The sequence below is a fragment of the Salmo trutta genome, chromosome 5 (assembly GCF_901001165.1).
Source record: "Salmo trutta chromosome 5, fSalTru1.1, whole genome shotgun sequence".
In the NCBI taxonomy this organism is placed as follows: domain Eukaryota; kingdom Metazoa; phylum Chordata; class Actinopteri; order Salmoniformes; family Salmonidae; genus Salmo; species Salmo trutta.
This window is the reverse complement of record NC_042961.1, coordinates 20,888,871-20,913,110: the sequence shown is the minus strand read 5'-3', so window position 1 is coordinate 20,913,110 and position 24,240 is coordinate 20,888,871. Positions and strand designations below refer to the sequence as shown.

The 24,240-nt window shown below is 41.6% G+C and overlaps 1 protein-coding gene across 1 annotated transcript in view; it reads right to left on the bottom strand.

The window, feature by feature from the left end:
- LOC115193839 (V-type proton ATPase subunit B, brain isoform) overlaps window positions 1-24,240 on the bottom strand; it is a 46,664-nt gene that overhangs the window by 10,128 nt on the left and 12,296 nt on the right. The window contains exons 2-9 of the mRNA XM_029752911.1: window positions 14,503-14,558; window positions 13,898-13,996; window positions 13,722-13,815; window positions 13,059-13,136; window positions 11,644-11,783; window positions 8,912-9,013; window positions 1,654-1,751; window positions 1,294-1,417 (exon numbers count right to left, since the gene is read on the bottom strand). Coding sequence (XP_029608771.1) covers window positions 1,294-1,417; window positions 1,654-1,751; window positions 8,912-9,013; window positions 11,644-11,783; window positions 13,059-13,136; window positions 13,722-13,815; window positions 13,898-13,996; window positions 14,503-14,558 — 791 coding nt within the window. The remainder of the gene's footprint in view (window positions 1-1,293; window positions 1,418-1,653; window positions 1,752-8,911; window positions 9,014-11,643; window positions 11,784-13,058; window positions 13,137-13,721; window positions 13,816-13,897; window positions 13,997-14,502; window positions 14,559-24,240) is intronic.

Below are 24,240 nucleotides of genomic sequence, written 5' to 3'. Positions count from 1 at the left end.
ACTTACAAATCTCATGGTCTTGACTCAAGAGTAGCAGAATTGGGATGACAATTCTATAGAATTTCTTTTTTTCTTTTGAACTTATAGCTAGCTAGCAGGCTGTCTGTTCATATTCAAATAATGCAGCCCAGGCTTTATGGTTTTATCTGTTGGGAAGAACTACAACAAGTACTGCATGCTGTGTCCAGAGATAGAGGCTCAGGGACTGTTATTAACCACTGCCGAAATGGTGGCTTTTCGCACGCTTTCAGCAGCCGTGGCATCACCCAGATGGGTGCCTCATATACGAAAATGGAGGACCAGTACCTATGGAAGAGCGGGTCCTATGGAGGAACTTGCCATCGGAGAAGCAGATGTGGTGCACTAATCAAGCATTCCGGGCCTGTTTGTCAGACTGTCTTTGTTTCTCTGACTGTACCATCGACGCCTCCTCCGCTAAAGCTTCGCTGCCTTTCCAAGCCAAACTGCCTCAACTCATCTGAAGCCAAATAGAGACATTCAATCTCCATCTCTACCATCTCAATTTAAATGAGTTAGTTTTGTTTTTTTATGCGTTTTCAGATTACAAGTTAAATCAATAATTATTAGGAATTATTATATTTAACATTGACTGACATACCAAGAACTGATTAATTTTTCTAATAAGATGCCACACGCATGTACGCACAATCAGGAATTGGGGTGTGTGGTTCAATGGAACTCATTCTATCAAAAAGGTTCTACGAAGAATACTCTAGTTGACTGTAAGAATTATAATAAGAGTTATTGCTTAAGGAAGGTTATCTTTCCACTATTGAGGAACAATATAATAGACGGCAGCACTGAAGGTTTGGAAGGTGGTAGTGTGGACACTATATGGAGGACCATAATCTTTACAGAATGTACCCATCTGTTAACAACCTGCATAGGACTATTAACAATACTGTTTGGTCATACAAATGAGGCCATGTAACATCTTTCAGGTTGAAAACCTTGATGCAGATACCTAGGTGTTATTCCCCCCCCCATGTATTTCCTTGGTGTGGAAAGCACATGTCCCACCTTCCTCACCTCATTTACCGTGTCATGGTCAGCTTTTGTGGGATGTGGAGGTTCAATACCACATCCATGTAGGCCGTACTGACTACACTAACTGGCACATTGAATTTGCGACACCATAATCAAAAGAAAAGTTATGGCTCTCAAATGTATACAGAATTAAGGTGCAAGTCTGACACTTCACAAAAAGAAAGTATGAGTTTTTTTCCCCCAGGAGTAAACAGCCGAATTCCTTGAGTTAGTTTAGTTGCCCACCTCTCTCAGAGCTTCGGCGTAGGAGCTCATGTCAGTCAGGATGACCAGGACATGCTTCTCACACTGGTAGGCCAGGTACTCAGCTGAGGTCAGAGCCAGGCGAGGGGTGATGATGCGCTCAATACTGAGAAAGGAAAGACAAAGGAAGGAATTAAAAGGTTTCCACCATTAACATAAAAAAGGTAGGGAAAGACAAAATAGACTAATAATACTCTGTTGAAAAGGTGAAAATGACAGGCTTGCCTTTATACAGCAATATTTTAGACACCTTATTGCCTTGAATTCCTGACTCCTTAGATGTACCATGAAAGCATTATTTATAGGAGGGAGCTAGTGCACAGAGCTTATGAACAAACTCACGTGGGGTCGTTGGCTAGGTTCAAGAACAGGCAAACATTGTCCATGGATCCATTCTCCTCAAAGTCCGACTTGAAGAAGCGAGCAGTTTCCATGTTCACCTGAAAAGATAGGTTAGGGGAAAAAAAGGTAGGTTCATGATTACATACTAAGTTGATAGTAGAAGGCCTTGAACATTCTTCAACAAAAGCAAGAATATACTGTATAAGAGTCGCCCACGGACAAGAAAAAAAACACGCGCCTATATCAGAAAAATGAGTGTCAGTCTGCAATTATCACAAGAAATGAAGGCAAATTCTTCCTAAACACTATACAAAGAGCAATGTACTGCAAATTATGTTGCAGCTTACTGAATCAGTTCCATCCTACTCAGGGTAATTTTACATGCTCTGATCGTATGTGAAAACATGGTTAAGTGTTAAGGCCCTTTCTCACCAAGTCTGATTTTTCCCCCTTCCCAAATAAAAATACATCTGGGATTCTTGAAAGATGGGATAACATTTTTTCAAATAATAATATAGACCAAAGTATGAGCTATCACATAATGTAAAGGAACACCCACCTAATTAAAACCTTATTTCATAAAATGCACCTAACTGGATTTATGGCAACTCCATCAGACACCACTTGAGTAAATCTGATTAAAAAGATGTCAGGCTATTCCATTAAAACAACTAGAGCCTACTCGCGCTTTGTAACCAAAATTAAAATCATACAATTTGGCTTCCGAGGAGATAACACCGACATCACCCCAGTATTCCTACCATCGGAGCAAGACGGGAAATGCAACATTCAAGCAGCAACATTTCAAGCAGCCGGTCGCAGCCGATTCTGACCGGTTTGTTTATAGCTGCAGATATACACCAATCCTCGGTGGTTGAGAAGAATTACCTCGTGAAAGTGCTCAAGCCACGTTACGAACTTCACCCTCTCGCATCCATTTTAGTAAACCGGTAGTACCCGCTCTATTTAAGCAAGCTAAAGCTGAAGTTGTCAATTAATTGGCCAATGCATCGTGTGTTGTGCTTTGCAATTCCACTGCCAAAGAATAGCAAAGCACCCTTTAATGGTTCAAACAGCCGAGCACTCAGTCTTACCAGTGCTTAGCAAACTTTAAGGAAAAAAATAAATGTTTGACCAAATACAAATGTTATTTTACAGAAAACAAAATTGGCAACAGACTTTCAGCATGCTTATAGGGTAGGGCACTCAACATGCTCGGCACCGACACAAATGACCGATGATTGGCTGAAAAAAATTTATAACACGATTGTGGGAGCTGTTTCGTTAGACTTCAGTGCAGCTTTTGATGTTATTGATGAAAAGATGCAGGTGTTATGGATTTACATCCTCTGCCTTATGGATTGAGTGCAACTTATCTAACAGAACACAGAGGGTTTCCTATAATGGAAGACTCCAATGCCAATTCGGTTGAGTGTGGTGTACCGCAGGTCTTGGGCCATTATTGTTTTCTGTTTTTACTAATGACCTTCCACTGACCTTCAATAAAGCCTGTGTCGATGTAAGCTGACGACTCAACAGTATACATGTCGGCTTTGACAGTAAAATAACTGACACCTTTAACATAGCGCTCCAGTCAGTTTTAGAATGGGTGACTAGCAATAGGCTGGTGCTAAATATATCAAAGCATCATTTTGGGACAAATCACTTGTCAACGCTAAACCTCATCTTGATCTATTATTGAATAATGTGGCGATTGAGCAAGTTCAGACAACTAAGCTGCTGGGTGTAATCCTAGATAGTAAGCCGTCATCGTCAAAACATTTAGACTCAGTGGTTGCTAAAGGGGAAGAGGTCTGTCCGTGATATGGCATTGCTCTGCTTTCTTGACATCTCAATAAACCAGGCAAGTCCTACAGGCCCTAGTTTTGTCCCACCTGGACTACTGCCCAGTTGTGTGATCACGTGTGGCAAAAAAAAGACCTAGGAAAATTGGAGTTGGTCCAGAACAGAGCAGCACGTACTGCACAAGGAGGGAGAATGTCAATGACATGCATGTCAATCTCTCCTGGCTCAAAGTTGAGGAGAGGCTGACTACATCACTATTGGCCTTTGTGCGAGGTGTTGAAGGTACCGAACTGTCTGTTCAAGTTCAGACACTCATCGGTATCACACAAAACATGCAACCAGAGGTCTCTTCACAGTCCCCAGGTACAGAACAGAGGCTGGGAAACACACAGTATTAAAATAGAGCCATGACTACATGGCACTCTGCCACCCCAGGTAATTCAAGGGAGCAAAAAAACAAACATAAATTAAGTAAAAACGTGCAACACGACAGGGACTGTGATGAGACATTTTTATATATTTTTTATTGTATTATTATGTATTGCAGGGGTAGGCTACCCCTTCCTGGAGTGCTGCAGGTACTGTAGGATTTTGTTCCAACTAGGCACCACACCTGACCAACTGAGCTAATTGATCAGTTCAATGACTCCCTCCATTCAACACCTGGTCTTCCAGGTCGGTTAAATCAAAAACATGAACCAGGGTTGCCTACCCATGATGTATTGTATTATGTTCTGTATATTATGTATTCTATTTATTATATGTTTTGTTTTCTGTTACGACCCAAGGAAGAGTAGCCGCTGTGTTGGCAGCAGCTAATTGGGGATCCTAATAAAATGCTCAAATACTACAGATGGATGGACCTCCAGGGCTACAAAGAGCTACTTAACAGTGAAGTACCGTGCATCAGACATGCCCTCTTTATGAGAGTCACACAAGCGTGCATATATTTCTATGTGTAAGAAAACATTATAGCATAGGCCTATACCAAGGATTCCCAAACTTTTGGCCCATAACCCCATTTTGACAGTACTTCAATCTCAAAGAAGTTGAAGTGACAAACATCAGAAAGGTAATAATTTGGTATGATCTTCTGTGTAGAAAATAACAATTGACAATGTGCCCCCCCAGTCTGATTATGTGCCTGATCTTGTCCACTCTGTTCTAATGAGTCCTGTGCAGCTTGTGGGCATTGTAGAGACACAGTGTTCCTGACATTAATCTTTCAGGGATATTTTGTAGCTTAAAAACAGTTCAAAAGATAAAGCGTTTTCTTCCTACAAATGTGACTGTTTATTTCAACTGTTTATTACTGACGTAACCCCGGTTCTATCAATCAAGCACGATCTCTCCCCAGAGTTTCTCTCATGATTCCAGGTTGAAATCAGACAAGCCCAAATGGGGTCATGGCCTCCAATTTGGGAAACAGTGGCTTATACAAATGTCTGAGCCATGTTTACATATTGATTTTACACATATTTCACTTTATTTTAGTGTTGTTGAGAAATTGTCTAATTTAAGAATGCAAAGTGTTATTCCTGATTGTGCTCTCAGACATATGACTCAGGAATAAACACTTTTTAAAATAAACCAAAATTAAACTACACTAACTGTTGGAATTTCATTTCATGGAAAAATTGCATATTTGTCTTCTTTATTCAAGTGCTACAGTATACTACGTAGCAATTTTGGTTTTCCTCAATAGCTGACCCTACTCATTTTTTATTAATTGAGGATTTGACAAAACTGTCGGACTTGACCGAAACTCCAGAGAAAAATATTCCTTAAAGTCATGGGATCATTTGTCAGTTAATACAGAATTTTTGTAACTTTTTGGGAGAGTTTGAAATGGTGATCCTTTGCTCTGGACATAGACATTTCCTGGCACAGAGCCGACATGGAACTGAATAATACAAACTAATATCTAGAAAACAAAACCAGATATTTCCCCTTATAAAATTCCCCTAAAATTAATTTTAAGCTCAAATAATTAAACAAAATACATTTCAACTAAAAAAAAATTAAAAAACATTTCCCTGCCAGACAAGGATTGTCCCAACTTTCAAGAATCCCTGAAATAAGAGCACATCTTGTTTGACGCCTTTCACTCCAATTGCGAAATATCGTCCTGCTGCAACCCGTCAATTATTTAGTCGGAACTAGGGTTGACCGATATTTGGGGAGACCTCTTCTACCAGCTCCTACTCCAAATTCGATAGAATCGTTTTGCGGCGTTAATTACTGAATAATTCCAGACTGTGCGATTTATGTGCTTATTTATGCTATTATAGTCTCATTCTCATTAATGGCGAAATAATAAGGCTTAGTTAATTCATTTAGACTTCATTTTCAACATATTGATACAGCCTTAACTGATTCAATCTAAACTATGCCGTTTTAAGTTCAAAGAGTAAAGTCTTGAATATCACGATATATCATCAATGCCAAATATTCTAGTGAATCATATCGGCCCAACCCTACTCGGAACAGGTTTGATTGTTGGGGCGGCGCACAATTGGCCCAGCGTCGTCCGGGTTAGGGAGGGTTTGGCCGGCAGGGATATCCTTGTCTCATCGCGCACTAGCGACTCCTTTGGCGGGCCTGGCGCAGTGCACAGTGATCATGTCGCCAGGTGTACGGTGTTTCCTCTGATGCATTGGTGCGGCTGGCTTCCGGGTTGGATGGGCATTGTGTCAAGAAGCAGTGCGGCTTGGTTGGGTTGTGTTTCGGAGGACGCATGGCTCTCGACCGTCGCCTCTCCCGAGTCCGTACGGGAGTTGCAGCGATGAGACAAGACTGTAACTACTACCAATTGGATACCACGAAATTGGGGATAAAAAAAAAAAAAATAAATAAATAAAAGTGTTGGGTGCAGGGAGCGACAATTGAATGAAAGTAAAAAATTTTTTTTTTTTACATTGTTAAAACATTTTCAGCGTGACGCGTTATGCTCAACCTAGTTTCACCACAAAACAGCAAAAAAATGGCCAAAAATAGAATCAGCTCACCTGCTTTTACACTATCTAATATACTGTATGCGTACAATTTCTACTTACATTATAAAAAAGGGATGCAAAAGGCACTTTGTGGAACGACCGTATAGTTGTTCCTTCTATCTGATTAAAAGAGACGGAGTCCAGACAAACTAGTACATTTTAACTAGTGTTATGACACGTAAAATAACAAGACGACTATAACCTGAATGGCCTTCCGTACAAACGCTTTTGCTGCGGTCATTCTCAGCGGCAATGTTGCTCAAAGAGGGGAAACGCAAAACTATCAAAGGCTAAAACACTTGGACAAAAGAATATGGAAGGCTATTCAGGTCATAGGCTTCTCATTATTTGAAAAAAATTATAAATACTGAACAAAAATATGAAATGCAACAATTTCTAAGATTTTACTGAGTTACCGTTCATAAGGAAATCAGTCATTTCAAATAAACTAGGCCCTAATATATGGATTTCACTTGACTGGGAATACAGATATGCATCAGTTATTCAGAAACGTGGATCAGAAAACCAGTCAGTATCTGGTGACCACTATTTGCCTCATGCAGAGTGACATCTCCTTCACATAGAGTTGATCAGGCTGCTGATTGTGGCCTGTGGAATGTTGTCCCGCTCTTCAATGGCTGTGCGAAGTTGCTGGATATTGGCAGGAACTGGAACACGCTGTCGATCCAAAGAATCCCAAACATGCTCAATGGGTGACATGTCTGGTGAGTAAGCGGGCCATGGAAGAACTGGGACATTTTCAGCTTCCAGGAATTGTGTACAGATCCTTGCAACATGGGGCTGTGCATTATCAGGCTGAAACATGATGGCGACGGATAAATGGCACAACAATGGGCCTCAGGATCTCGTTACGGCATCTCTGTGCATTCGAATTACCATCGATAAAATGCAATTGTGTTCGCTTTCCATATCTTATGTCTGCCCATACCATAACCCCACTGCCACCATGGGGCATTCCGTTCAATGTTGAAATCCGGAAACTGCTCGCCCACACGAAGCCATACACATGGTCTGCGGTTGTGAGGCCGGTTGGACGTACTGCCAAATTCTCTAAATCGGCGGCAGCTTATGGTAGAGAAATGAACATTCAATTCTCTGGCAACAGCTCTGGTGGACATTCCTGCAGTCAGCATGCCAATTGCACGCTCCCTCAAAACTTGAGACAATGTGGCATTGTGTTGTGTCACAAAACTACACATTTTAGAGTGGCCTTTTATTGTCCCCAGCACAAGGTGCACCAGTGTAATGATCATGCTGTTTAATCAGCTTCTTGATATGCCACACCTGTTAGGTGGATGGATTATCTTGGCAAAGCTCCCTAACAAGAAAGTAAACTTATTTGTGCACAAAATCTGAGAGAAATAAGATTTTTGTGCACATGGAAAAGTTATGGGATCTTATATTTCAGCTCATGAAACCAACATGTTGCGTTTATATTTTTGTTCAGTGTATATTACCAGTTTCCAAACTGTCATCGATGCTGACGTATGTGGTGACGTGTGAATATTTCAGAAAAGTGTGGGGGGGAAACGCATCGGACTTGGTGTGAATGGTTTTGTGTATCAAAATCGGAAATTCGTTTTTTTTCTGGAATTCGTATGGGGGAAAAATGCAATAGTTTGAGAGACAGGGACGTTAAATATTAAAGGGGTGGCAGGTAGCCTAGTGGTTAGAGCATTGGGCCAGTAACTGATAGGTTGCTGGATCAAAACCCCGAGCTGACAAGGTAAAAATCTATCGTTCTACCCCTAAACAAGGCAGTTAACCCACTGTTTTGCCCGGTAGGCCGTCATTGTAAATAAGAATTTGTTCTTAACTGACTTGCCTAGTTAAATAAAGGTTAAATACATTTTTTTTTAAATCTGATGTTGAGGCTTAATACACTGTTCTTTACACTGTGTCCTTTTCCTAAATTGCAAACTTCTTCTCAATGAATACATACGATTTAAAATGTCTTAATCCCTTTTCATACCCATCTGCCAGTACGCATTGCATTTCTACTACCCTTTCAGAGAGTTAGTGCTTATGTTACAAAGCCCTCAATGGGTGTGTGAATTAGCCATCAGCAGGGAGAGGATAAGGGGGGCCAGAGGAGCAGAGGTGGGGGTCACTAACATCTCTGCCACAGGTCACAGAAGACTCCCCACACAGTGTTAAATAGTCAAGAGCAGAGCAGCTGAACTGGAGAGAATTTGATACTGGCTAGCTAAATGTGTTCAAGACTGCTGAATAATAACCGGCATGGCCAGAATCTGCTCAGAGGAGCAGAAGTAACAGGGGACTTAAACGCTAAGTCACCTGGTGAATGAGAGCGAGAAGAGGAGAGGGGGGATTGTCACGGTGGGGTTAAGAGGAGGGATTAGCCTAACACTAGAGGGAAAAAAACAGATCAGATAAAGAGAGATATTTTGTCCATCTAGTGCCGCTCAACTCACCCCCATGGCAGCAAAGACAATGGCAAAGTTATCGTCGCTGTAGTCCATCACATCCTTGGATTTCTTCACCAGGCCAGCCTGACGACAAATCTGGGCAGCAATCTGAGAATCAAAACATACACAGGATTAAAAATGATGACGTCTTGAAACATTCACGTTGATAAAACAGCCAGTCTATTAAAAATGACTGGACATCAGCGAGCACACCATCCAGCTAGCTACCGGAGCGGTGCGCGTGTTTGTGTGTGCGCGCATGAGTATGCATGTTTGTGGGGTGTTTGGGTATGCATAGTTGAAGAACAACTCTGTGATTAGGAATCGAGAGGGGAGGAATTTCACGCTTAATGTAATGGTTGCCACCTGTTGATCAGGGCTGACCTCTCATTGCACCCTGAGCTGAGACACCTGGCCCATAGAGAACCATGGCAAAAATGACCCCATGACATCTGTTTAATGAAACGAGAAGCGCTTTATAGCATTCCAGTGACGCGAGAAGTCGAACAGCATCATTAGTCAGACAAGGAGTACCCTGTTCACTGTTTTTAGTACAGTGGGACACTACAGTGGGCTCTCTATCCAACTGCCCTCTTTTGATCATGCACTTCCAGATTGGAGGATCATTATTTTATTCCCATTCAAAACAGTTGCTAATCAAGGGACCGGATTAAAAAATATATATGTATACACAACACCCAAAATCGGTGTCATCCTTTTGCTTCAGTGGGATTCTATGCATTTGACTGAGGCTCCCCCTCCGCCAGAATCTGATCGCGCATGTTTCAGTTTGGCAGTCTGCCCTGACCAACAACACGGCTTTCTGTGAACACAGAAAAAAACTCAAGTGTTGGGCCTCCATTGTCTGGCCTGAAGGTCATAATGAGGCTGTTTGCAGACTGTGATGGCTGGTGAGAGGACAGCCACCTCAAGCGTTAAGGGCCTCATGGCTGGGCTACCGATCCTATATTAATCAGTGCCCTTCACACGATCGCCTAATCCCCTCTCGCCATCATTGTCTTATTGGTTTAATTCATTTCCCAGTTCAACCAGGGGGCATCAGCTCTCTCTCCAAGACCTTAGAAAATAGCCTCCCTTCAGTCATGGAAAACCATGGCCACTGTCTGATATGACAATATGAACTATCGAAACTATTAATCTCGTTTCCAAATCAAATGTGCAATAGTTTGGTGGTCTGGACTTTTTTGGTAAGTCCTTTAACACTGATATTCTCATCTTGTCCCTGAGATTTAGTGGAGAGGTTAGTAGAGAATGATCAAACTAACACCGAACGAGGCTTGTAATAAGAACATGTTGGAATGGAGAAAGATTTGGACTTCCTTGACACTGCCCCGCACCTTGTCCCCATGTCGTGCCATAAATCACAAGATTGAGTTAGATGAACAAAAGTCAAGCTGGCAATGACCAACATTCCTCACTTTTCAGGTTCAGTCAAAGGTAAAACCCTGTCCTCCATTAGTTGCTAAACGTCCTATTAATTTGAGTTCACTCAAAGTCGGCTAACTGTCGCGTTGAAACAATAAGATAACTATTCCAATGAATCAGATAAGCAAATCGTTTCAACTCTCATTTGTCCAAATCCTAATGAAATACTTCAAGGCACCAGAAGAACTCTGGGGGGGGGGGGGGGGGTTTGGTTGGTCAATTCTATTTTTAGACTGAGATTCGGAAGTCCAGATGGCTGCCATGTGCCGATAACTAACACACTGACACAGAGGCATGGATCTGAGTCACGCTTTCATGACACAATAACATCAACTTAAAACTAAATCTGACATATTCAAAAGATTTCAAGTGGTGCCTACGTATATGGTATTATGCCACCTTCAGGTTTCTCTTTAGTAGGTTTAATGTGTTCATACCATTGACTAAATAGGCTGTTAATATGAGCCTAAAATTAAATGGAGAACAAGCATCTAGTTAACAGTGTGTCTGATACACAGACTATCAAATGTGACAGGCACATGATTGTGCGAAAACAACATGTATGCCACTTAGCAGTGCATACATTTTTATGTATGGGTGGCCTCAGCAGGAATTAAACCTACACCTCTTGGCACTGCAAGCACCATGCTCTACCAGCTGAGCCACACAGGACACAAGACCTATGCTCTCAATTGACTCCAAGTAGTCCAATAAGTAGGCAGTAAAATGATTAAATGTGTTTGGCATTCTGGAGTCCTGTGTGTGGAGATGGAGACAGGGTGAGGCAAGGCTCTGTGTGAAATAAGAAAATGCCCTCCACAGGCAGTAAAATGTCAAAGTGGATTTCTGAGATGTCCTCCTGACCCACTTCGCTGTTTCTGCCAGTTCCTGCACCACAGGGCCAAAACAATAAAATCTTCTCAGCCCATTAGCACTAATCATTTAAACACACGTGCACGCGCACACATACATGCGTTCACTTGCACACTTAAGTGCGGGCACACTCCACAAGGGGTGTTTGACAGAAAAAATAAAGCACAGAAGAATAGATTACTACAAACCAAAACAGATGACACTAAATTAGAATCCCCTGACTGTGATAATGCAAATAGCTGAGGTGTCTAACAGAATGAACTGCCTCATGTTACAGATCACATTGTTCTGCTAGTGTTTGAAGGTCCTCTCCAATGCTATTGACTGAGGCTAGAATATGGCAAAATGCAGCCCAAGGCACATATAGCTTATTTGTTTGTGTGGCCTAGCCTTGTCAAGAGCTGGCGTCTCCATCGTACCTCGTTGTGGGGTAGGCCAGCGGCAGAAAAGATGGGGATCTTCTGACCTCGAGCAATGCTGTTCATCCCATCGATGGCAGAAATACCAGTCTGGATCATCTCCTCAGGGTAGATACGGCACTGAGGGTTGATGGGTTGGCCTGGGACAGGTCACAAGCAGAGGTTCAGAAACACAAACCAGAGGGTAAGCCACTTCCAACCCAGGCATTGGCCAGGTAGAAGTAATATACAGTGCCCTCCATTAATATTGGCACCTTTGATAATTATGAGCAAAACGGGCTGTGAAAAATGCCTTTGCTGTTTATCTTCCTGGTCTTTCATTCAAAATATTCACAAAAATCGAACCTTTAATTGAAGTAAAATGATTGAAATAAATACATGTAAAAAATATTTTTCTCCGATACGTGTGCCACAACTATTGGTACACCCAAGAAATTCTTATGAGTAAAATCTAACTGAAGTATATTCCCATTCATATTTTACATTTTTAAGTTCACCTGAGTGATGAGGAACACTTAAGTGGTAAGCCATGACTTCCTGTTTCACTGGGGTATAAATATGAGGTGACACACAGGCAAAGTTCCCATAGTCATCCATCACTATGGGAAAGACCCAAGAATATATATGTGCTCTCCTCCAACTCATCCCACAGGTTTTCTATGGGGTTTATGTCAAAGGACTGAGATGGCCATGGCAAAACCTTGATTCTGTGGTCTGTGAACCATTTTTGTGTTGATTTTGAGGTGTGATTTGGCTCATTGTCCTGTTGGAAGATCCAACCACGGGTGCCAATACTAGTGGAGGGCACTGTAATGGATATAAATGGTAGAGTTGGCCTCATAATAGTTTAAATTCAGCTATTTAAACTATGTGTAGTTGCACACAAGTAAACTATGGTTTAGAAAATAAAATGAAATAAGTACACGTGAGGGAGATGTAGGAAATCCCCAAAAGGTTTCACATCAATACATGGTCGGAAGATGGAACAAAAAGGTCAGAACGGAAATCAGGGTCAAACACATTGTTGCCTTTAAGATGACAGACTCATGACCCTCTTTCAGGTCATCTATTCATTGGGATGCCATGCCAACACGATGGCACGCTACACGTGAAAAGGGACTCGGGGGATGGGATCAACAGTCAATAAAAGAGACAGAGTTTGGCCTTGTGGCAGAGATACAACTAAAGACTGAAATCACACTATACAAGCTAAAATATAGCTTCACATCTAGATCCACTAGCAGAATAGAGATGGACGCTTATCCGTTGTGAGCTCAGTATATTATGATTATCGTCAAGGTACCATGGTTCTATTTTTTTTATCATGTCAGGGTCAATTTAATTTCACCACAGACAATGTTATCTAGGAATATTTTTTCACTTGGTGAATGAACTGAACTATAGCTCCGTCCTACCCATGATATCCAGGTAGTCTTCAGCCAGCACAGTGGGGCCGCGGTCAATGGGCTTGCCTGAGCCATTGAAAACACGTCCTGAAATGAAAAAGCGTAAGACATTCTCTATTGGTTTCATTTCATAGCACATGGATTGCCATCAACATAATTCTCTCTGCCTCTGATTCCTTAATAAATAGCAGTTATTTCAGGTTTCAGCCAATAGTGGAGATACTGTATCTAACATGTTCATTCATTTTAGGCCCATTAATCAGAATACTCTAGCAACAAATGGTTCACTCTCTACTATTCAAATACACCTGACCTTGAGACCCAATGATGTGGTTTGACATTTACAAAAGGTCATTCAAGCCTCAGATTTTCTTCAATGTTTTGTTCCCCTAAGTCACGTGCGGGGAAGACTCAACGCAGGACTCAAATTGAGGAATTAACAGAGGTGAGGTAAAAATGGAGCAGAACAATTGTATTAAGCACACTAAGAGAGTAAAGCTTCCAGGGTATGTTCTTCTTTGTGTGAGAAAGGGGCAGTAGGAAACAGTTATACAGATTGATGAAAACAGACGTAGAGCAGCCTAATTAAGTCTTAATCAGTGGTGGATTTCATGCTTCCTCCTGCCTAGCACCCACAGGATGCCACTCAGCTTGTTGGAGGGCTCATCTTACCCAGCATGTCCTCAGACACGGGTGTGCGTAGGATGTCACCGGTGAACTCACAGGCCGTCTTCTTGGCATCAATACCAGATGTCCCCTCAAACACCTGAAAATTACATTAAAACAGGAACTTTCAGTCGTTTGTGGTGTGTACGCGCGTTTCTGTGTGTGTGGGGGGTGGGGCTCACCTGTACGACAGCCTTGGTGCCAATCACCTCCAGCACCTGGCCACTCCTCCTGGTGCCATCAGGTAAAGTCAGATGCACAATCTCAGCATACCTGGGAAACTGCCACAAGATGGAAAAACATACATTTAACAAACATGTTTCTTACGGTCTTTCAAAACAGGAAACATACACAGCCATCAATAAGGATAACCCTGCAGAAAATAAGAATATCAATAAGCAAGCCAGAACACAAATTATTATAGAGCAGAAACCCCCCCCAAAAAATCTGACATAATTGCATCAGATGCTCGATTAAGTTCTGGGGGGTGGCGACGTTAAAAGGAAGATAAACGCAATTTGCGAAGTCTCCACCCCCCTTAACAGAAACTCTGCAAGTTTCAGGCAAGTCTATGGGCCAAATGTCCCCTCCCCTTCCCGAAATTCAAATGATGCGAGCATTGAGATATCGTGATTAGTCCAAATGATCAGTGACGAACAATCTGCATACCGGAACAAAGTTCCTCATTATCAGTCACAGCCTGTTGACAGACGTTACGATACCAGTTAAGTTACGTGCGTCTGTCCACGAGAGATTAATAGAGAAGTAATGTTAAGTTTTCAGTCACCTTCACATTATCCAGAATCACCAGGGGGCCATTCACTCCAGACACAGTAGAATAAGCTGAAATAGAGAAGAACAGTCAATTTGTTTTGCATCACGAACCACATTTTAATCCACAGTTTTTATGCGAGTCAAGTCGTACCGTATGGAGAAATTTAAAAAATCACGACAGCTGTGATGGAAACAGGAAGTTACGGTACAACTTCATATGCCGACAGATAATTTGTTTGTTTGACACGGTGGGATCTTTGTGTCTAAAATTAATTATGCGAGAAATGTCAGTTGAAACTCCTTTATGCGCAAATATTGATATAATAACCATCACATCGAAGTAAACTTGAAGTCACGATGATATGGTGTGTGTTCCACCCACCAGGGAATCCATGCAGTTTATTAGGCTACAGATTAAATCAATTATGATGAACTTCACAGTGTGAAAGCGAACAGTGATGAGCTTGATGCACCTTTCAAATAAATGTCAAGGTCTTATTCTGGTGACATGGTCGAAGCTTGACTGTCGTTTGACAAATATTCTCGCTCTTATGCATAATAATCTCACGTAGACTAGCCTTCCAGCACAGCATCTGCAAGCTGATGGCTAGAGCACATGCCAGAGTAGGCACATTTTCTATTTAACGCAACCGTTTGTGACAAAACTAAAAATCGGGTAGAGTTGAAAATGCAGTGGAAACGTATTGAACTTCTGAAAAAAACTTCAGCGAAAAAGTACTGTGTGTGTGCACTGTTATCAAGCACTGATTTTTAACCGCAACAAATCAGTTTGGTGGAAACACACCATCGGTGGGAAAACAATATTTTCTTAATTCAGATTTTGAATATTTGCATGAAAATCTGTTCCTAATTGGATGGAAACCTAGCTACATAGGCAAAATTGTTTCGCTTGCAAGTAGATCAAAACCATGACCTTCAGTATAGGGGGGGGGGGGGGGGGGGCATGAAAAACATGTCCACCAGACCCAAGAGTGGGCTTAATGTTAGACAAGAGATGCGACACCTTTGAACCAAAATGTTAAAAGCAATAGTGACGGAGGTTAAGAAAGGGGCATGGCTTTTTTTGCATGAAAGCCAACAATCATATGGTAATAAGTAGGCTAGTGTTTTTTAAGGATACCTATGTTAGTAATTACAAAGTGACCTTTCGTAAAGGGGTTTAAATGGCTTTCATGCATTTCATGGCCAAATGTCAAGGCCAGGCGAATGGAAAGGAAAATACATGAAATATACGCACTTTGAACATAAGGGGAAAATTGTATATACCTAGACCAAAGTCTACAATTTCTTAAACAATAGGACAGACATGCAAAGGTGATTGTTATGGGAATTAGTGAATTTCGTAGAATTATAACTTAGCACAATCCATTCATTAATTCATTCCCTGTACTCACATTCACCCCAGTGTCTCCACTTTTGCAAGCTTGTTAGTTTTTTTTGGCTCCAACCATCTCTTTTGTCTGTGCAATTAGCCTAATTATTAATTGCTTAAAATGACTTTCACCCATCTCCAAAACATCCGTTTAAGGTGGATCAAGGATTCAGCACTCTTTTGTGTTCACTTGGTCCCGAGACCCTAAACCTCATTGTAAATACACATATTAGAGCACTAACCGCCTTAGGGAGGGATGTGGCCCCTAAGGGCCAGGAGTTCTACACAACCACAGTGCGCAAAGCCCTCCCAAACTGACTTTCTACTATAGCATGGGTGCATGGGCCCATTTCCTGCTTCCAAAACACCAAAACGCACACCCCATCAAAATGATCACAAAACAAGGCAAGGCAAACTAGGCGATCAACCATGTTTTAACAAATACCCAAGAAAAGAAAAAATATGTTTTGGTGGATCTTTAAATCTGAACTAGGACTTTTAACCCAACGAGTCTCACCGTAATGCCTGTGCGTTTTGGACTTCTAACCACTATTAAACATTGCGTGTTCATCTGCATCTGTAGATACCAACCATTAGTCAATGTGATTAACGGGGGCTGAGCTACAGTGATGTTTGTGAGACAAGGGTGGATCCCGGCCTTTTCACTAAAATGTCTGTAGAGTCCGAATGGTTTGAGCTACAAACTATTAAAAAGCTGACACCCTCACGAACATTTATGACACAAGACTGGTTAGAAGGTAAGCAGTTCTTCTACATAGAAGACAATAGGAAATCCTAGGGCATAGTGTCTATAATACTGTAATAAACTAAATTGTGGTCACAAACTCCGAACAGTTGTCACTGACTAGTTGTTTATCCCACTGAGCAAAGACTTTCTGTACTTACAGCATTCATATACATTTAATCAAGGCTTTTGCTTTAGCTGACATTATTAACAGTTGTAAATAAAACTCATGAATGCAACTCTTTATGTCAAATTGGTTTGTGTTCTACTTGTAGCCCAGGTTGTCCTGAAAATAAAATGGTAAAACACTTCATTGTGAGGCTAAATATAAGGGGTGGACATGCAGATGAATTAAAGTGAGATAAATGAAAAGCTGATTTTTTTCTGGGGTCTCAGGACTGATAGGGTTAACTAGCCAAACTCACCACACTGTGTATTGAGGAGCCCAAGCTGTCAGTGTCATGGGAAATATACAGGTGGATGAATAGGTGGAGGCGGGCCTGGAGACTGTCATTAAAGGCCCAAGTAGAGACAAACAGAAGAGCATGACGGTGGTCCAAACTTTGTCCTCTTACTTTCTTTGGGAAAACATTACCTCTGCTGACATTGGAGCCAATTTGTCAGTGTATGTAAAAACGTGCGCCTCCGCCTGCTTCTCCTCGCACATCTGTAGCATGTGAAGGCAAGGAGAAGGGCCGTACGGGGGGGGCATTGTTTCCACCAGGTCTTCCATCATGCCCTCCTTTCTTTTTTTGTGTGGCCCGTCAATCTCTTGGCCAATATCAAAGCTGCAAGGAAATTAGAGCAGACTGGTTCTAACACTGAGTACTAAAGCCTGGCGGGGTGCATCCACTATGCCACTAATTAGGCAGCGGCCAACAAATAACCTGTCAATGCGCTATAGCCATTTCTCACACACACACACACACACACACACCTGCATTTCAACCCCTATTACCCAGCGTAAGAGAGGGGGGGCGAGAAAGAGTGTGAGAGACAGATGGCGCACTCAAGTGTGATAAAAAGAACCACCACAACAGAGGGGTGCTAGTTGCCCTTCATTCACCAAATAAACTGCCTCTGCTCTGACTATCAACCCCCTGCACCAGGAGTAAAGACATTTGTCGAGTCAAAAATAGACTATTTAAGATTCTAAAATCCACAATGCAATTCTGCAGCACCTCATCTGAACCAGATAGCTAGAGACAGAGCCTACCCATACAAAGGCAATTACAAAGTCACTGATTGATTCCCTGTTTTGCCTCCCTCTACCCTATGGCACAGGCCTTGTATGTAGGCTAATGAGTCGTCTAGCATTAATTAACACTGTGCTAAGCCTCAGTGCGAGCCCACGATCGCCTCAGTCTCAACACTTAATGAAATGATCCCCTAATTAGCTATGAATCCTGGTTCTCTCTATTTCATAACTTTAATTCAGAACGTGTCACTACTCAAATCTGCAAGTAGGCCTATATGAATTAAATAAGCATGCGGTGGCGATAATCATGATTTAGGCTAGCCTTGATGATATCTTGATATCTAGCCTAAATGATTAACTATGGTGCATCATAATATAGCCTAGCATTTGAGTTTCCATTCTACCCTGTTGATAAACAATATATGCCCATCTTTAATTAGAATTTACTTATTTAGGTTAGGGGTCATTGATGGCATACTCAAACAAAAAACCTTATGTAAACCTTGTAATTGACCTCGCATCTAAAATCTGGCTCCTTTCATAGCCTAAAGCCCTTGAGTTTCCACTCAAAATGGTTCCCAAAACTAAAAATACAATAATATGAATGCAGAAATATGCAGAACCACTGCAAATATCCCCACAATGAGTGTAGTGAAGGCCAGCAAAAATATGTCACTTCTATTGGCCCACAAGCTCAGTCTTTGCAAATAAATAAAAGATTAACCTCATGACTGACAGGATTATGCTTTCGCCTCCAACAAATCTTGGATATTCCCTTTAGAATCTTTTTTTGTTGTTCACCCCTTTTTCCCCCTCAGACAAATTGCAGAATGTACATTGGTTGGTCGTGTTTAGACCTATTATGGAGTTAATAGCTACACTTACCTTACAAATTGTCCATATGTCTAAAAAGGAGATTCATATGGCTATTTACTGAAGGGTTATAATTATGATGCAAGAAAATTGCAGCTGTATAATTGTACATGAACCTCTTAAAATCTTTTCAGAAGTCCACAAAGCTCTAATGGAAAATATATGAAAACAAATGGGAACGTAAGCGCAATTTCAAGACGGGCCTATTTTCAGAGACTTCATCTACGCATTTATTGTGAGAAAGAAAATTATTCTTGCAGCATCTGGTGGATGGTGCTCTCCTAAAATACCCCCCAAAAAGTCATTCCAACAAAACAAATAAAACGCATTGTTGCAATTATGGTTTAGACAAGGCCCACCAGAACTTATAATAATGAAAAACAATTCAAAGGCATCCTCTTGGACAGTTGCACACTACAAAAAATATATATAGTAGGCCACTTATTACACAAGATAACGATTAATCAATGGGCTATACATTCATATGGTGTGAAGTAGCAACATTTCCCATTAGGTTTGAAAAACTTTCTCCACCTCTCTTTTGCTACTTGAGCTCAAGTGCAGCGGTCCCCCGGCTTGGCATGCAACGGCAGTGTGGGTCACCCTCCGGCCTGTTCAGCTGCCAGAGCCCTTTGTGTACAAAGATGTTAATTGGTCCTAATCCGCCACTAGAAGCTGTTTTGGTAGCCTGACCTCGCACCCTGAAGAACACCTTGGTGTGAAATACTAAAGGGCCCATTCAAGTACCAGAGAAAAGAGGTACAGAGCATTCCAACACAATTCAATTTCCCTGCTGAAAGAGGGGGATCTGGGGGGGTGCTGGGATGGAGATGGGGTGCATCATCATTTGAATGCTGAATAAAATGGTACAAAGCAGTGGTAACAGTGATGTGCGGCTCACAATCACACATTCTACCCGACCACAAGCATGGACAGGGGGCTTCTCACAGGCTGCCAGGAGATGGGAATGCTAATTGGCCCAAGCCTGAAACCAGGGAACCTCCTCATACTAAAACATCCAACTAGCCAACAAACCCACTCCACCCCCCAAAAAATTAAGTCTAAACAGGTTCCATGGGATGTCCCAACTGACGTCACCCCATTGAAGTTGAAATTTAAAACGATTAGTGTTAGGGTTGAGTAAGGGTAGGTCAGGCAAGGGTTGCGTTAGAGTTCAGAAATCTGCATTTTAAACCATTTCACCTGAATGTATATTGAAAGTCAGTCTTGTTTTTTGCTTCAATAGAGTAATCATGGGCGTGCATCTATAGTTCCCATATATATATATATATATTAGTGCTTACAATTAAAAAGCAAGGTCTTCTTTACAAAAACTACGGCCATCATATTTCTAATGTTTATCATAGAAAGAATGTAGCCAGCTACATTTCCTAATGTTTAGCATGAAGTTAATCATGCATATAACCAGAGAAAAGTACTAGAGAAAAGGAGCTACACATCAGTCAGAGCGCTGTCTGCTGATAGAAAGCCCCTTTGTGAATTCTGATCCGAGTGGAGGAGAAGTGCAACTCAAGCACAAAATTAGTCTGAGGCTAGCAGAAATTACAATAAGAAGCATTTTAGATGTGCGTTTATGCGTTCTTTTTTTTGTTGCATAATTCTGCATTAACACGAGCCCTGGGTAAAGGTTTAGGGTAGGGATGTTCCCTTTTGTGCTATCCAGGATCATTATAATGGATATATGCGAAGGATTGGCAATAGAAACAAAGGTAAAACAAACTAAAAAAGTACAGTTTGCTGTTTTTTCAGCTGCTTGATGTGTGTGTGTTAGGTTTAGTTGGCTAGCAATGGTGAAGTAACGTTAGCCTAGCTATCCTCCAGAACTATATTATTTAGTCGACAATCAGCTCGTTGTTGACCATTTAGACCAGGGGTGTCAAACGTCCGGCCCGCGGGCCGGATCAGGCCCGCAAAGGGGTTTAATCCGGCCCGCGATATGATTTTGTAAAGTATAAAAATGAGCTGCAATTTTTCAATAAAAGAAACTGCTGTTCCAATTGCGTCCACTGGATGGCGCAATAGCAATTGTGTTAAGCAAGCAAACTGTTTATACCGGAGCAGAGCAAGTAGGTCAAGCAAGTGCAGCCAGTCCAGATGAGCTACTTTGTTTTGCCCGCGATAATTATTACGGCTTCTACTTTTAACATTTTGTGCTATGGCACCCTCATTGCCCCAATATGTCTCTGTCAAAAAAGAGAAAAGTGGACGCAGAGTGCAGTGTTCCAAGAAAAATGGTCATCCTCCTATTTATTCACGGAATTGAATGGGAAAGCTGTATGTTTGGTGTGTTCACAGCATGTTGCAGTGCTGAAAGAGTATAACCTTCGTCGCCACTATGTGAGTCTTCATGCCGACAAATATGACAACTTTCAAGGACAGCAGAGAAGAGAAGAGAGAAGGTGAATGAACTGTTGGCGGGTCTGAAGAAACAGCAGTCTGTGTTTACTCACAGCCGAGACATCAGTGACGCTGCAGTGAAAGCTAGCTACCTCATTGCTAATGAAATCGCAGTGGCTTCAAAACCATTTAGTGAGGGTGAATTTGTAAAAACATGCATGATGAAGGCAGCGGAGATTGTGTGCCCTGAAAAGCGCCAGGCTTTTGCAAATATCAGCCTGACAAGAAACACAGTTGCAGACAGGATTTCCAATCTTTCAGTGGATTTGGACAGCCAGTTGAAGCAAAAAGTAAAGTCATTTATTGGGTTTTCAGTTGCAATTGATGAAAGTACGGACATTACAGATGTTGCACAACTGGCCATTTTCATCCGCGGAGTTAATGACACATTGACCGTCACCGAGGAGTTCGTGGAGTTGGTGCCGATGACAGATACAACGACAGCAGCTGATATTTTCACCGCACTTGTTGGCGCGCTGGACAGGGTCGGAGTGGACTGGTCCCGCGCTGTCAGCCTGGCTACAGATGGTGCGCCCTCAATGATCGGGAAAAAAGCAGGCGTTGTGACAAAGTTCAAAGAGAAAGTGCAATCTGCAAATGGAGGACGTGATTTTTGGACTTTTTACTGTATTTTGCACCAGGAGGCTTTGTGTTGCAAGTCATTAAAGATGGATAACGTCATGAAGGTGGTCATCCAAACTGTTAATTTCATCCGATCCAGAAGCCTGAATCACCGTCGGTTTGACAGCCTTCTCAGAGAGAAAGACCACATCCATGGCCTGCCATACCACACTGAGGTAAGATGGTTAAGCCGAGGTGCTGTGCTTAGGCGTTTCTTTGATTTACGAGAAGAAATTGAACAGTTCATGGAAGAAAAGGGCAAACCAGTGTTAGAATTTCATTCCGCAGAATGGATGCAGGACCTTGCATTTATGGTGGATGTTACAGAGCACCTGAATAACTTGAACAAACAGCTGCAAGGGCGCAACAAAGTCGTCACGCAGTATTATGACAGCATACGTTCTTTCAAGTTGAAGCTGTCATTGTGGGAGACGCAACTCGCCGGTGGTGATGCAGCTCACTTCCCCTGTCTGAAAAATGTGTGCGCGACCCAACATGTGGCAGACATGAAGCGGTTCAAAGATAAAATAACGAACGGCACTGTTACGGGAGTTTGAGCAACGCTTTCAGATTTTTGGTGAACTGGAGAAAGACTTCAACGTTTTTTGCTCGCCATTCACCGTGAATCCCTCTGATCTGCCCGTCAGCATCCAACTTGAAATAATAGACTTGCAGTGTGACTCGGATATGAAGGGCAAATTTGCCGCAGCTGGCTTGGACACATTTTATCAGAATCTCTTGCCAGGTTACCCCAACTTGACAGCCCTCGCTGCAAAACTGTTGTGCATGTTTGGAACCACATATCTTTGTGAGCAAGTTTTCTCTGTAATGAGCATAAATAAAACAAAGATGCGCTCAAGGCTCACGCACAAGCACTTGAATCACATCCTGAAGTTGGCTGCCACTCAGGATGTGACGCCTGATATTGATGCGCTGGTGAAAGCTAAAAGATGCCAGGTATCAGGAGTCAAATAAACTATGCAACCCCACTTAAAGTGCTGCATGAGACACCCTGATATAGTTCTGTGATCTGTGATATACTTCTGTGAATCACTGAGGCATTGTGTGTTTGTGTGTTCTTTTTCTTTAGAATTTTCAAATAAACTTGGTGTTTTATGATTAATAGTGATGTTGTGCTTGTACTATTGTGGACACACTGTCCTCAGGCTCCAGCTTTATGTTTTATGTTGATCGTATTAAAACAAAGAAAACAATCTGAAGTTGTTGTTTTTAAGTTATATATACCATGATTTTACCGGTCCGGCCCACTTGGGAATAGATTTTCCTTCATGTGGCCCCTGAGCTAAAATGAGTTTGACACCCCTGATTTAGACATTATTTATTAAATAATGATTTAATGAAGTTGTCTCTAGTCATCATTGAACCTCTGCTAGCTAGTTACATGCCAATGATTTGATTAGCATAGCAACGTGGAATGAATAGAATAAACGACTGGGTCAAAACATGAAAATAGAATTAAAGACCAGCCTGTTTGGTTTGCAACTTCAGAACTAATTGGCTTTTGCCTGGACTATATCATCTGGTGGAAGGAAGGGTGAAAAAAATAAAATAAAAATGGTATCATTTTTTTTTTTTTTACACATTGGCAACCATTTTATAAAACCCATAAAGGCCCTCGACCCCGGGAATGATCGTGTAATAACTCCCGCCTTGGGCCTAAGAACAGCCCAGAGTTATCAGCCGATTGTCCCCGAGTTCTCATGCCTTATTGCTTAACTAACTGTCCAGTGAAAATCTTGCTTTTAAAAGCTCATACCCAAATAATGTTATTGACTCGTTCTATACTTGCATTTGTGGCCAAAGCATAAATCTTTTTTTAAAACGCACAACAACAAAAAAAAACACTTAAAAACCCCATCTCAAAACAGACCATTTCAATAACACTTGCCAATTCCTCAGAGGATGACGTCATGTTTTTGGCCAGGATGTTTCATTGGCTGAGCTAGCAAACCAGCAATTTACTTGTCATTAATATTTTTTGTTGACAGCTATGCCCACACCATTTTGTTGTTGGGTACGCCCACACCATTCAAAAACCACAGAAAATCTGCTTTTTAACACAGCTGAAGTCGGAAGTTTACATACACTTAGGTTGGAGTCACTAAAACTCGTTTTCAACCACTCCACAAATTTCTTGTTAAACTATAGTTTTGGCAAGTTGGTTAGGACATCTGCTTTGTGCATGACAAGTCATTTTTCCAACAATTACTCATAATTCACTGTATCACAATTCCAGTGGGTCAGAAGTTTACATGCACTAAGTTGACTGTGCCTTTAAACAGCTTGGAAAATTCCCAAAAAATGATGTCATGGCTTTAGAAGCTTCTGATAGGCTAATTGACATCATTTGAGTCAATTGGAGGTGGTTGTCACTATGTATTTCAAGGCCTACCTCCAAACTCAGTGTATCATTGCATAACATCATGGGAAAATCAAAAGAAAATCAGCCAAGACCTCAGAAAAAAATTGTAGGCCTCCACAA